General features: G+C 33.7%; 1 protein-coding gene across 1 annotated transcript; it reads right to left on the bottom strand.

The window, feature by feature from the left end:
* Positions 1-2,313: 2,313 nt before the first annotated feature.
* LOC116143843 (8-hydroxygeraniol dehydrogenase-like) lies at positions 2,314-3,938 on the bottom strand. The gene is made up of 5 exons (XM_031429289.1): positions 3,841-3,938; positions 3,642-3,755; positions 2,850-3,363; positions 2,611-2,764; positions 2,314-2,526 (listed from the first exon to the last, which is right to left on the bottom strand). The coding sequence occupies exons 1-5, from the start codon at positions 3,936-3,938 to the stop codon at positions 2,318-2,320; spliced, it is 1,089 nt and encodes a 362-aa protein (XP_031285149.1). The 3' UTR covers positions 2,314-2,317.
* Between the last annotated feature and the right edge of the window lie 10,219 nt (positions 3,939-14,157).

The following is a 14,157-nucleotide window of genomic DNA, read 5'->3' as shown; positions in this document are numbered from 1 at the left end:
GAATTCAAGTGTTGCTTAGAGATTACAGGTTATGAGTTACATTGGACACAAATGAATGAATAATGAAAATTTGTTAGGGGTGTATTTGTAAACTTATAAGGTTTTTTTGTTATTTTTTAAACTAATAGGGGGTAATTGATTTTTTACAAGGTACCCTGGAAAGGAACCGAAACCTGCATTTTAGGTTCCGGTTTCTTGAATTGAAGAACCTATACTGTGTGGTTCTGGTTTTTTCGAAAAATGCAGGGTACTCGGAACCGCTTACCCCTAGTGAGTTTCAAAAGCTATGAATATATGTTTGATAAATTAGATTTTCAAATTAGTGTTTTATGTATGATAATGACCGAAGAGTACATACTTTTTCTTAAATATTTTCATGATTATAATAACCATTTTGATAAGTATTTAAAAGATGTATTAAATAAATATTTTATATTCAACTTATAAAAACAAATTTCTAAAAGCTTAGTTGTGGCAGTCATTGCCGGCACCAAAGGCCACTAAAGTGGCATTTCCAACAACATCGTCAGTGTCGACAAAGTTGGTTTCTACCCGTCTACACAACCCAATGATTTAAGGTCGGTCACATATCACAGTCGATCGTTGATCAATGTCGGTAGGTAATAATTTTTTTTCTTTGGGTTTATATATTTAAATAATTGTGAAAAGACTAAGATGAGGTTTTATATATGGGTCAAGCTATTAAAACACAATTTTTTGACATAAATTCATGATCATTAATTCATGATAATCTAATGGTTAAGAAATTGCTTAGGTGGCATTAAAAATAACCAACTCTTAGCTTCTCATCTAAATCCGTTGGAAAATATTAAATCATGAATTTGTGTCACAAATTTATGTCAAAAAATTGTGTAATTATAGCCTAACCTTATGTATATATTTGGGAAAACAAATTTTAGGTTTCTCTTTTTTGGGTTATATGTATTGGTTCAAAGGACATAATTGCTCTTTGACCGTTAAAATTAACATTTGAATTTGAAAATTGGGTAAAACGTTGATGGTGTTTCTGGGCTAGACTTCGGGTGGGTACATGTATTTCAGCCATTCCTGGCATTACTTAATTTACTGGAAGAAAAATGATAGAAAAGTTCGTTTACGATCTGTTTGATGAAATTCCTCAGTGTGATACATGTAAAAACCACATCTATGAAAGAGACAAGGGATAATGGGAACAAATACAAGGGATTTTTGGAGAGCCAGCAGCAGGATTACTCAAATTTTTGTGCTCTTTTGGGTGGGTACATTCGGGTTTGTGTATGCTGTAATTTATGCTGTCATTGGATGAGTGGTGCAGTTAGGATGGTGGCTAGTTTGAGGACAGAGAAAGCTGGGCAAGATGGAGCTGCAGGAAAGTGGCTATGCATTAAGGGTGTCTGGGCCGGATGGTGTGGCTGCAGCAGAGAACTGATGTTCTGTTCTTACAAGTGTTTTTGTTTGCAGGACTTAAAGCTCTCAAGGTTAAGGTAAAAAGAAGGCTGCCAGCAAGCGTTGTCTATGAAAGAGACAAAGTCTTCACGCTCCGCAAACTGATAACATGCTGGGTGGAATCAGGCCAGTAGCTACCAAATCAGATCTTCAAAACTGGGTTGGAGTTTGGCAGTTGGTTGCTGGTAGAGACTAGAGAGACCTGGTCCTGTTGGATCTTCAGCAGCAGAGGTTATGCAAATTCTTGGTGGCTAGAAGTGAAGATTATTCTGGGGAGGACTCGAGGTTGTTGCAAGCTCTTATGTCCTACATTTAGTTTGCTGCACTTAGCTTGTGCAGATTTGGTCAGCTACGGGAAGCTGATTTTTTTTGCTGTTTCCGAGAGCGCTTTTGCTGGTTGTGCAGGGCTGCTGTTTTCTGGACAAGTTTCTTAGGCCCTAATGTATAGCAGTTACTTTGGTTGTTCTGTTTTGTGTATAAGGATTGTATATCCTTAATTGCTCTTGGTTCTTTTTGTGTAACGTTGTACCTTGGGCTTGTCCGAGGCTCCTGGTTCTAAAGGGAAGTCCTTTTTTGGTTGTAATTTTTTTTTTTTTTTTTTTATGATTATGGGATTTAAAAAAAAAAAAAACATCTACACTTGTTAATCCACTTGATTAGGTAATTAAAGTTAGAATAGCAGGCAATGTAAATTACATTCTGTTATGGCAAGAGACTAAACAAAGGATAAAAAGCATTTGTATTTATTTCATTCAATACTTAGGATATTGTGATACATGATGCTACCACATAAATCTATGCTGAAACTTGTATATTTTAGCACAGAAAACCCTTCAAAGCATGTGATAAAACTTAGAAATGGGCGTAGTCCTCAAGGCTTGGTAGCTACCAAGGTCTTCCCAATATCAATGACAAATCGGTATCTAACATCAGCCTTAACTAGTCTCTCCATAGCCGTGTTCACGTAATCCATTGAAATAACTTCAATATCAGCAGTTATGTTGTGTTTTGCTGCAAAATCAATCATCTCTTGGGTCTCTTTCATTCCTCCAATCCCACTCCCAGCCACTGTCTTCCTTCCTGTTGTCACATCATTTATTAATTAACTCTGCACATTAGATGATAACCTAAAAGATTGTGTTATTTTCTTATTCTTAAACTTACCCATAATTAAAGGAAAAACAGGCAACTCCAGAGGCTTTTCTGGGGCACCAACCATTATAAGCTTTCCATTGGACTTCAATAGACTGACCAATGGCAAAATTGGATGGACTGCAGACACCGTATCAATAATACCATCCAATGTACCCGTGGCAGCCTGCAAAAATTTAAAAAAAAAAAAATTAGTCTTTTGGTACTATAAGAGTAGACATCATTTCGCATCTTTAAAGTACCCTAATTACCTGCATTTGTTGAGGGTCACGGCTAGCCAAAAATGAATCAGCACCAAGATGTTCCAAAGCTTCTTTCATCTTGTTTGGAGAGGTACTAATTACTGTCACTTTAGCTCCAAAAGCCTTCGCAAATTTAACAGCTACATGACCAAGCCCACCAAGGCCGACGACGCCGATGTGCTTCCCTGGTTCAGCTAATCCAAAATATTTCAAGGGACTATAAACTGTGATCCCAGCACAGAGTAGAGGAGCACCAGCATCAAGTGGCATATTATCAGGGAACACAACTATGTAGCGTTGATTTGCGACCATATTATCGGAATAGCCCCCATATGTGATTGTTCCATCAGTGTCAATGGAATTGTAGGTAAGTATCAATTTTGAACAGTAGTTTTCAAGATTATTGACACAACTATCGCAGGAGTGGCATGCACCCACCAAGCATCCAACACCAACTTTATCTCCTACTTTTACTTTCTTCACTTTGCTACCCACTTCGGTCACTTCTCCAACAATTTCATGCCTGCAATCATGCTTTAGATGGTTAGGACTGACGTTAATTAGGAATCCAATTTAACGTGTATGGAATGGATTGAGCTAGGGAATACATTAAAAGGATCAAAATAAGACACGCGCACCAATAAAGTTAATCTTTTGATGGCCACATATATATTATATAACAAGCATCTTTTGACTGGAACTAAAGTGGTTCTTTCCCAGTCCAAAGCCATAATAGACTAATAGTATGTCTCCAATTTGTCGTTTTTTTTTTTTTTGAAGAAGAAGGATGATAGTACATACCCAGGAAGCAAAGGGTAGGTAGAGTTGCCCCATTCATTTTTGATACTGTGAAGATCAGAGTGGCATATCCCACAATATAACACCTTAAACCTCACGTCTTCATCACCTGTTTCCCTGCATATGTTAATTAATTGTTATGATGTCTTTTCTTTTGCTAAAAAGTTTGTAAAACTCAAATATAATATTGAAATTGAATTACCTCCTGGAGAATTTGAAGGGAGAGAGATGACCTGAAGAGTCAGTGGCTGCCCACCCAAAAGCCTTTACAGGGTGTTGATCTACCGGTGATTTAGCCATTTGATAGGAGGAAAATATGTAGCAGTGTAGTGCTTAAAATTAACAATAATAAGAGAGAAGGAAGTGAAATAGTGAGGTAGTCTTAAGGTAATTTATAGAGGGAGGCGAGTATCAATAATCATGGAAGTGAGGTGAGGTGAGGTGAGGTATTGCATTACGGTGGCGTGACATACTTGGTGACTGAACCCTAGGTTAGTCAATGGATATTTAAACTTTGTTTATTCAGCAAAGTGGAGATGGAATCTAATTAATGTTTGGAATGGAATCATATCACAATAACTGACAATACCAAACCTGTAAATAATTTGACAAATCAACTACCATTATAAAAAAGTAAACGATGGAGTTTTAAGACCATGATGGCATGTTACCAAAACTGTAGGATTTATTCGTGCCTGAATTAGATTGGGCCAAATTAGATTGGAGGGGATAGGATTGTTTTAGATTTAGTACTGTTATGTGGTTGGTACATAACTACATTGTTGGGATAATACATAATTAATTATTTTTAAACTATCATGTTTTAATAATTTTTATATATGTTAAGGGTAAAATTAAATTGTTAATCTAAATAAATAAATCAATTAAATTTTAATTACATATTTTTTTATTTTTTATTTTTAACTAATTAATAGAATTATGTTGTTATATTTGCAATTTAGTTAACCATTATCTAATTAATTATTTGAAAGATTAGTTAAAGATTATTATTGAAACACTACTCAAACGCTTACCCAAGGGGTAAATTTCATAAACTAAAGAATAATTTTATTGGTATGAGAACTGGACAATAGCGTTAACTAAACCAATGGGGAGGCACGGGTCAGCTTTTTTATACATGGATTAGTTTTTTATCCAATAGTCAAACACATAGTAGAAATAAGTAAAAAATGGTAATGGGTCTTGTCAAACTCAAACACGAAACAAATATTGCATGGCCTATCACTATGGCCCAATTCAATCATATGTATTTCTCATGATTAGATATTTTATGAGCCAAAAATCGTAACGAGTCTTGTCAAACTCAAACACGAAACAAATATTGTATGGACTATCGCTATGGCCCAATTCCGATTGATCCACGCTATGATCTGTTTTATGAGCCAACCCATTCTATGCATTGGGCTACTTAAACAAATAGGATCACTACAATCAAGGATCCCTTACGAATTGGGCCTTGCCATAAGTCCAATTAGGCTCCAGCCCATTGGCCCATGACCATTCCAAAATAGGACTTTGAATTCCACACTCTTCCTACTTCATCTAAGATCTCGAATCTTATATGAATTAATACTTCTAATACTATTTGGATAAGTTATACAACTTTCCTGTTTACTCAAACTCCTATACTAGTAGAACTCAGAGTTCTACTAAGATTCAAGCCTTTGTGGCTCACTATATAAACCGAGGTATCCTTTCTCATTATTCATTCAATCCCAAAGCTCCTCACTTACTCCTAAAGTTCTTGCTCTCAAGAACCTTCACCTCACCCTACCGTAGTTTTAGTTCCAGTGATCTCGTAGAACTGTGCTCCGGCCACTCTACAATGACTATCGCGCCCTAACCAACCAACTTCGGTAACCTTCTTGTTCCTAACCTTCACTAAATTATCCTTCAACCTTGCTGATTTGACCATCAGAGTGCCTATGACAGACACCACACCAGTGTCCCTGTGAGTTTCGCGTTCACTCTGTTGTGTGTGCAGGTTTATAAGATCGTCAATGGTCTCATCCTCGCAGGATCACTCCCTTCCAAATCAATGGTAGATTTTACCGTCTAAATATATATGCTACAAACTAATTGCAAATTTAACAAATATAAACAAATTAACAGCTAGCAAATATAAAATAAATTAAAAACACAAAAGAAATGTTCATGATGATGATTCGTAGACAGTGATATAAACAGAAAATATTTTATTGAGACTTGGAGAGAATTTTAATATGATAAAGTCAAAGGAAAATCAAACAAACATTCAAAAAGTTTAACAACATTTATGCTAACGTTTTGACTTAAGAATATAATATTGTATATAATTTGATGATATTCAATTTCAAGTAAACTATATTATAATCTTTAAGAAGATATTATTCGAAGGAATACATACTAAGAAAAATAAGATAATAATATTCAAATGCAGAATTTCAACACAATGAGTTTCTTAAGAAGAAAATTAATTGTTCTAAGTAATATTTTTATTTTACATTTTAATCATTATTCAATTTAGGTAAGACTTAATTATATAGAATTTATTATTATTTTTTTTAACAAAATCAAATATGTTATAAGTTCATAATATTGGGGCCTTGATACAAAATGGGGCCATGGGCAACTGCCCTCTATTTTTATTTTATTTTTGGTGTAACTCTACCAGCTTTTAAACCAAAACCACATTTTCTTAATTTGTTCAATTTAATCATTAATAATCGACAGACCTTGTTGTTATTAAATGTTTGAGGAATATTTCATCATACATTAAGTGTGAGGTTAGGCACCCTAAAATATTTTATATTCATTTTTTATTCTGATAATTATTTTAATATTCTTAAATCAAGTACAAATAAAACCAATTTCTTCAAAAGTGTTCTACTATATATGAACACCCAACATTTTTTTTTTTTTTTTTTTCAGAGATTTTATAATAGAAACATCACTGTAAACTTTGAATTTGTATGGTACCAAACTACTATTTCGCATATAATTAAAACATTCCATCATTTTATAGTACTAATTAATGTTGGAATTAGCAACCACTTCAACAATAAGGGGTTTGTCTATAAGGGGCGACACACTTGTCCGTAAGTGGTTTGGGTTTGTACCATGAAGAGTCGCTGTAGGATTCTTTAAGAAATATAACTCGTAATAGAGTTTGTCCTAGGAATAAGAATTCTATTAGTTTAGGGTTTCTCTTAATAATCCTAGTATATAAACATATTATTCCCTTGTATAAGGGTGATAACTATCATAGTTTGAAGAAGAAGGCAAGAGAAGCAGAAATAAACTGCTAGAGAATGGCAAGAGAAAGAGAAAGAGATGCAAAAATGTTTTATGTATTCAGTTGTATATTGTGTGTCCGTACAATGTTCAATTTATACACATTTGTAATGGTAAAGAAAGGAAATACTATCATGCCATAAAGGCCCAATCACACAAATTATGCTAATGGAACATTTGACATTCAAGAGAAAATATCAATCACTCCATGATTATCCCCATCAAATCTCAATCACTTCATGATTATAGTCACCACTCCCCCTCAAGCTTGTGGTTTGTATATGTCATAAACTCCAAGATTGTGAAGTAGACGTGAAAGTTGTCTGCTACATAGTGGCTTTGTAAAATGTCGGCTGGCTATTCTAAAGTCAGAATGTGCATAGTCTTGATCATGCCTTCTTAGATTTTTTCTCTGATGAAGTGATAATTGATTTCTATGTGCTTAGTTCTCTCATATAACACTGAATTTTATGATATCATTTGCCGTCTTGTTGTCATAGTATAAAATGACTAGTTTTACAACTTGAACTTCTAAGTCCTTTGGGAGCCTGAGAATCCAAGTGATTTTGCATGTGGTTTTAGCCATAGCTCAATATTCAGCTTCTATAGATGAAAGAGAAACTGTCAATTGCTTCTTTGTTTTCCAAGATATGAGAGATCTTCCAAGTTTAACACAAGACCCAATGAGAGACTTTCTTGTTGTAAGACAAGTAGCCCAATCTGTATCAGAATAAACTATCGGATCCAAGTTTCAATTCTGAGGTAAGAGAAACCCAAGACCAAGACATCCTTTTAGATATTTTAGAACCTTTGTAGTTGTGTCCATGTGTTTCAGCCCATGCATGTGTTAGAGTAGGTGTCCTAGAGACAATCAATTATTGTAGAATTTACTCTTTGTAATAATGTTCATTGATCAATAAAAGGTATTTTATTCTTTATCGTGTAAATCATATCTATATGTATTGACACTACAAGAAAAATGGCTTTCTGCAACCAATTTTTTAACAACTGACTAGAATTAGTTGCAGAAAGACTATATTTACCAACTAAATTGCTATTGGTCAGGCAAAGAGGATTAAAATTTTGCGGTCCACATGTTCCAACTTTTGGCATCTAAAGTTAATTTTCTGCGACAATTTTGCTAGTCACAGAACAAGTTGCTTTAGTGACTAATAAATTTAGCTGCCATTTTTAGCAGGTGATTTTTCCCTCCATAATTTGACAATTTGCATCTAAAATATTATATTTTTGCATCTACATTATTGGTTACAGAAAACAATTTTTTGCAACTAGCCCTTAGTAGCTAAATTAGTTGCAAATAATTAGGAATTTATTAGTAAATATTATGATTAGTTACAGGGTAATGAAATTACCAAAATATCCCATTTATGGACAATAATTACAAGGGGTCCAAGGTATTTTTAGCAACAAATGTTTGTGTTCATATTAACAATAGTTGCAAAAAATTATATACAGCAACTAAATTCGGTTCAGTTGCCAATTTAAGTTGAAAAATTCATGTTCCCCCAAAATTATTTGTTCCCGCTAGACCTAAAATATAGGCAACTAAGACTAATTCTTTTGTGACTAAATGTTTAGTTCCAAATTTACTTGTTTGCCAAATATAATTATATTAAAAAATTAAACAACTAAATAAAAGCCTTACTTTTTTAAGTTATTTATAGAAAACCCTAACCTATATCAAGCAAGCTTTTTTTCCCAATCCCTAATCTCTTCTCCACGCATCTTCATTGGAATCCCTAGCTATTTCCCCAAATTTCCCAAACGTAGAAACTTACCTCATCTCTTCTCAACGCATCTTCATCTTGATCCCTATTTCCCGAATTTCCCAAATGCAGAACCTCACCTCATCCCTTCTCCATGCATCTTCATCTTTCAATTGATCTTCTTGGCTTCCTTCATTCATCCAATACAAGGCAGTCCCTAACCTCCTGTAAGTATTGGTTCTTCGGTTCTCTCACATGGTAACATTGAATCTGATTTCAAATATTGAGAAGCTAGTGTATTTTCATGTATTGACATTACATTTTGACATAATAATTAGTTCTCAATGATACTTGAATTTTGTTTGATAACTTGTGAATTGGTGCCATTATTATAGGCATCCTTTCTTTGTTGACTTAGAGGTCTTATTGGCATCTTAGACTTTAATTTCCTTGTTATGGATTTGGGATTCTCTGCAACACTTTGACTAATTCTTTCCACCATGTCAGTAGAGAAACGTGATAAGTTTCCAAGTTGGCTTATAGCCTTTTACTTGCACTGGATGACAGCAAGGGGCAGGTTGAGGAGTATTAAACCTGTCATAGATTTTTGAAAGAGAATGTTCAAGGCGGAATTCCTTGTGGGTCTATTCTTTATGCCAAAATGTGTTGTCAAAGTCTGTTGGACAACAAGTGTTTCCACATTTGTTAGCTCACACCTCATATATGAAATAAGAACATCTAAATCTGTCATAGATTTTTGAAAGAGAATGTTCAATGTGGAATATCTTTGTGGGTCTATTCTTTATGCCAAAATGTGTTGTCAAAGTCTGTTGGACAACATGTGTTTCCACATTTGTTAGCTCACACCTTATATATGAAATAGGAACATCATATTTATGGACACAAACTTAATCGCCACCTAGCAGGATAATAAAATATATGAATTTGGGATATAGAATATGATTGTGAGTTTAATATGATCAGTTTTTACTTGTGATTATAGTTTTGTTAATTTTTGTGCTATTGGTTCTTTCAAATGGTTGATAATAGGCCAAGAGATTCTGTATTTGTAACATTAATGAAATGGGAGATTCTAATGTTAATGTCTGTGCACGCAATGTAGTCGTGTGCACACAATGTCTGTCATGAATTCTGAAAAAAAAAAAAAAAAGTAATGTCTATAGCAAGTGATACATTACTTCAAAGTTCAAAAGAACATATAATGATATTCACATCTGATCATGAGATAAGAGCAATTTAGGATACAGTTCTCGTAAACATACAGCAAAAACATCCTCAAAACGACAAATAAATGAAATGAAAATTTCCAATTTTTTACTTAAAATATACAATGCTCTAAGCTCTGTTTGGAAGCCCAAAAAATCAAAGGAAAATGCAAAGCACCATCTCCTTTTATACTTGCAATTCAAGCTCAACAAGTATTCTATGTTGATGATTACAAACTTGGGACTAATCGGAAAGTGGTTTGAAAAGCTCAACATAGAAACCTATGGGATGTACAAGAGATGGACAGCACAAATGAAGAAGATGAGCATGTTGTTCCTGTATAAGAAGATGAGTTTGACAAGGGACATTTCATTAGAAACTACTGCAGACACTGGTACAGTTATGTTGATGTTTGCAGATTTCGAAGATGGCTCCTGGTACAAGAAGGACCCTAGCTAGACGAGTAAATGTTGTTCGGATGAATTAGAGTGTTGAACCGACTCCTGAAACTGCTGCAAACACTGGTAAAGTTATGATATTGGTTAACTTAAGCATACTGAAATATATACTTGGCTTTTAGATATTGTCTCTAATGTTTGCTTAAAATTTAAGAATCCATTTTACTTTACCAACATGTAAATAGTCCTTGTGATAACATATTATTTACTAATGATGCATTCTTTTGATTTTGTAGGCAATATTGTGGCAAAGAATGTGAGAGGGAAGACTAGAGGAGTCAGATGTGAAAGACTCATACAAACAACCAAGTCGAAGTTAAATGTAGACTTTGAAAAAGAAAATGGAGTACCTATTGGAGTAAATGCATCAAAGTTGAGTACTGAGGTAGGAATAGTTGCGAGGAACTATGCCCCCGTTAGAGTGCTTACTTGGAAGAAAGTTCCCAACAATGTGGAAAAACAAATGATTGCTCATATCACGGTAATGTCTTTCATATCGTTATCCATATTGTCATACTTCCTTATGAAAATAATATATAATACCCATATAAGTTTCATGCATGTACATTATTGCTGAATTCAGACCAAGTTTGACATCAATGTCACAGAGCCCCATGTTCTCAAATGGCTAAAGCACAAACTGTGTAAGAGATTCAACAGCTTTCGGAGTGCCCTACACAAGAAATTCAAAGCATGTGCTACTAAGGAGGAAGCATTACAAAATAGACCTGAAGAAATTAAAGATCCCAATGATTGGATATATCTTTGTGACATTTTTTCTAGTGAAAAGTTTCAGGTAAGGTCAACATCACTTTTTATGTTATTATTTATGTATTGTATTTTAATATTAAATTTTGTGGTGTTAGGCATGGTCAAAAACTTATTCTGAGAACCGGTCGAAGATGAGGGGTAACTACCGCGGTGGTTCTAAGAACTTTATTCAGCACAAAAAGAAAAATGTATTTAATATTATTCACCTATACAAATATACAACTTTGTTTTACTGTTTACTAATTTTATTTCAATTTATGGTCAATGACCATATAAACTGTTAAGGCAAACCAACTTAAGGAATCTGTCGGTCCTATACAATTATTTCATGACACTCGTTGGAGCGCTAAGAAAGGGTGGATTAATGAACAAGCAAGAGAACTATATGTAAGTTTATCATCTTTGAATTATCGAAATAAGGTTGCTTCTGTTATCTGTTATGTGTTGTGATCAGGAGTAGTGAAAAAAAGAAGCTTTTTCTTAAACATAAATATGCAGAAGCTTTGTGTTATATGTTTTGATGAGAGGAATCTATGTTAGTATGAAAAGAAGCATGGAAATTGTAGTATATTGCATATTTGCCATTCATGTTGGAATTTTGAGTTATGTATAAATATAATCCATATTCTATGTCCTGAATACCCCATTTCCTTCATTTTGGATGTAACACTTTGAAATGAGTTAATAAGTTCTATTATCCTGCTTATTTACTTTTTAATCCTTTTTAGTTTATTTTCTTGAAATTACACCACTAAAATTATCACAACGTAAACGTTAATTCGGACATATTACACATCACTTTGGCACACCAAACATTGAAAAACTTGGAGAATCTTTTAAGAGGAGATTGGAAAAACTATCTCCACAAGAAAGACACCCCATTATTGCCTAATCCCCACGCCATCTCCAAAAATTCAGTTTCATTAATAGCAACAATGCCATTATATTTAGCACCTTTGCTGCAACTTTTGTTTTTCTTGCTTTATTCTCTGGGATTCCTTTAATTCAAGTTCATTAACTGTTTAATTTATGTTAACTTGTTTTTAAACCTGTGTAAAAATTTAACTTTAAAATTTTAAACTAGGGAATTGAAGTTTAGATTGATAATCTATGAGACACTTGCTTTTCTACTCCATCAATTTGATTTTTGTTTGGTGCTGCAGTACATTCTATGAACTTTAAAGAGTAGTCTTTCTTTTATGTTGCTATTTCATAAGTTTTTGTCACATATTGTATACCCCAGAATAATTATAATTTATTTGTAATTATTTAGTTTCTTGCTTGACTTATTAATTATGCATTGAATTGATGGTAGGAAAAAATGATAGAGCTGCAAGATGAAACACAAATAGGGGAAAGTGAAAAAACAGAAGCAGAAATATGTGAGGAAGTTCTGGGTAAAGCTTCCGAATTTAACCAAAATTTTGCATTTTCACAGACTCAACATCATGAAACTGCAGTAGAAGCAAAGTTAAGGCGCATAGTGGAACAACAAGAAAATAAGATTAAACAGTTGGAGGAGCAGCTCATCTTATTTGATGAACAAAAATAGAAAATAAAAATGCTTGAAGAACAACATTTTCAAATGTTGGAGATGCTGAAGCAAATCACTATAGTAGCTGCACACACCCAACGAGCTAGAGCTCCAACTCGACTGCCATCACCATCTCCAACTGATGAAGAGTCTTCCTCATCTGCTACAACTATTTCATGAACTTCAACTAGTGACACTTGAGATGCTAACAATATTGATGGTTAGTTTTTTATTATATGGGCAGTAGATATTTTGACATGGGGGTAGGACCATCTTTTTGGACTTTTTAGGATTGCTTGCATATATCCTTAGATGGTGTACATGGGGTGGGCATTTTGTTTGTTAGTTATGCACAGATAGACAGCTACTGACGAAAATGTGGGGTGCATGCTTTATTTTTTGGTTATGCACACATGATAGTACATTTTGGATTTTTATTGCTCATCAAGCATAAAAATCCATGTATGGACTATATATATATATATGAAAATATGATATTTGATGTTAGTGATCAGATTTTTATATTGTGTCAATTATTTTGTTGATGTTGAATGTATAAAATAGGTCATTTACGAAGAGCAAAAATAATGCTCTTAAATGTTAACCAATTAGCTATTAAATTATTAGTTGTAGAAATAATATAACAGCAAAGAGTCGTAAATAATATCTGACTAAAATAATTAGTTTCCAAAACTCATATACAATCGGTTACTATATTATTTAGATGCAAAAAATTTGCAAAAAATTAATTTTAATGACTAAACATTAGTTACAAAATGTAAGAAACCAAATTGGGTATATACATTTCCCCACTAAAAACGAAATGTTTTTACCACTAATTATTTTCTCACAAAAAAACACATTTTGCAACTAATTTCATAGTAGCGAAAAGTAATTTATCATATTTGGATTCTACATTCAGCATCTAAAATTATTGGAATTAACCACTAAATTTTTGTCACCAAAAGATACATTCGTCCACTAATAAAATAGTCGCAAAAAAGTTTTACGAAATTACCCTTACACCTTCGGCATCTAATTTTTTTGGCATTCGCGACAAATTATAAGTCACGAAAAGGTACATTTTGCAACTAATTGATTAGTCGCGATACAATTTTACCAAATTACCCTTGCACATTTAGTGTCTAAGCGGGGGACTATTTCAACCACCAATTAGCGACTAATTTTCTAGTCGCAAAAAAAAAAACCTTGCCACATCTAACCAACTTTCTAGACGCCAATACTTTTTGCGACATCGATTTTGCAACTACGTGACGACTACGAAATTTAGACGTGCAAGACATTTAGTGTCCAAATTTTACTATCGGAGTCTAATTTTGCTAGACGCGGAAAGCCATGTTTCTTGTAGTGTGATATATGTTCTTAGGATGGTAGAACCAAGATGAGGGTATCAAGTGCTTCAAATCTTCATAATGAGAAACCTATGATCACATATGATGGCCATTCTAGAAATATTCGTAGCCCCAGTATTATTCTGACCAAGGGCA

Source organism: Pistacia vera, unplaced genomic scaffold (genome assembly GCF_008641045.1).
Source record: "Pistacia vera cultivar Batoury unplaced genomic scaffold, PisVer_v2 Contig433, whole genome shotgun sequence".
Classification (NCBI taxonomy): domain Eukaryota; kingdom Viridiplantae; phylum Streptophyta; class Magnoliopsida; order Sapindales; family Anacardiaceae; genus Pistacia; species Pistacia vera.
Note: the sequence above shows the minus strand (reverse complement) of the source record. Positions and strands in the feature narration are given on the sequence as shown.

Bases quoted from the DNA above. Each gene is read 5' to 3' on its own strand.
- LOC116143843 (XM_031429289.1), bottom strand. From the start codon at position 3,938: ATGGCTAAATCACCGGTAGATCAACACCCTGTAAAGGCTTTTGGGTGG. The intron at 3,756-3,840 runs GTAATTCAATTT...TAACATATGCAG, and splicing joins CCCTTCAAATTCTCCAGGAG to GGAAACAGGTGATGAAGACG. The intron at 3,364-3,641 runs GTATGTACTATC...GCATGATTGCAG, and splicing joins ACCTACCCTTTGCTTCCTGG to GCATGAAATTGTTGGAGAAG.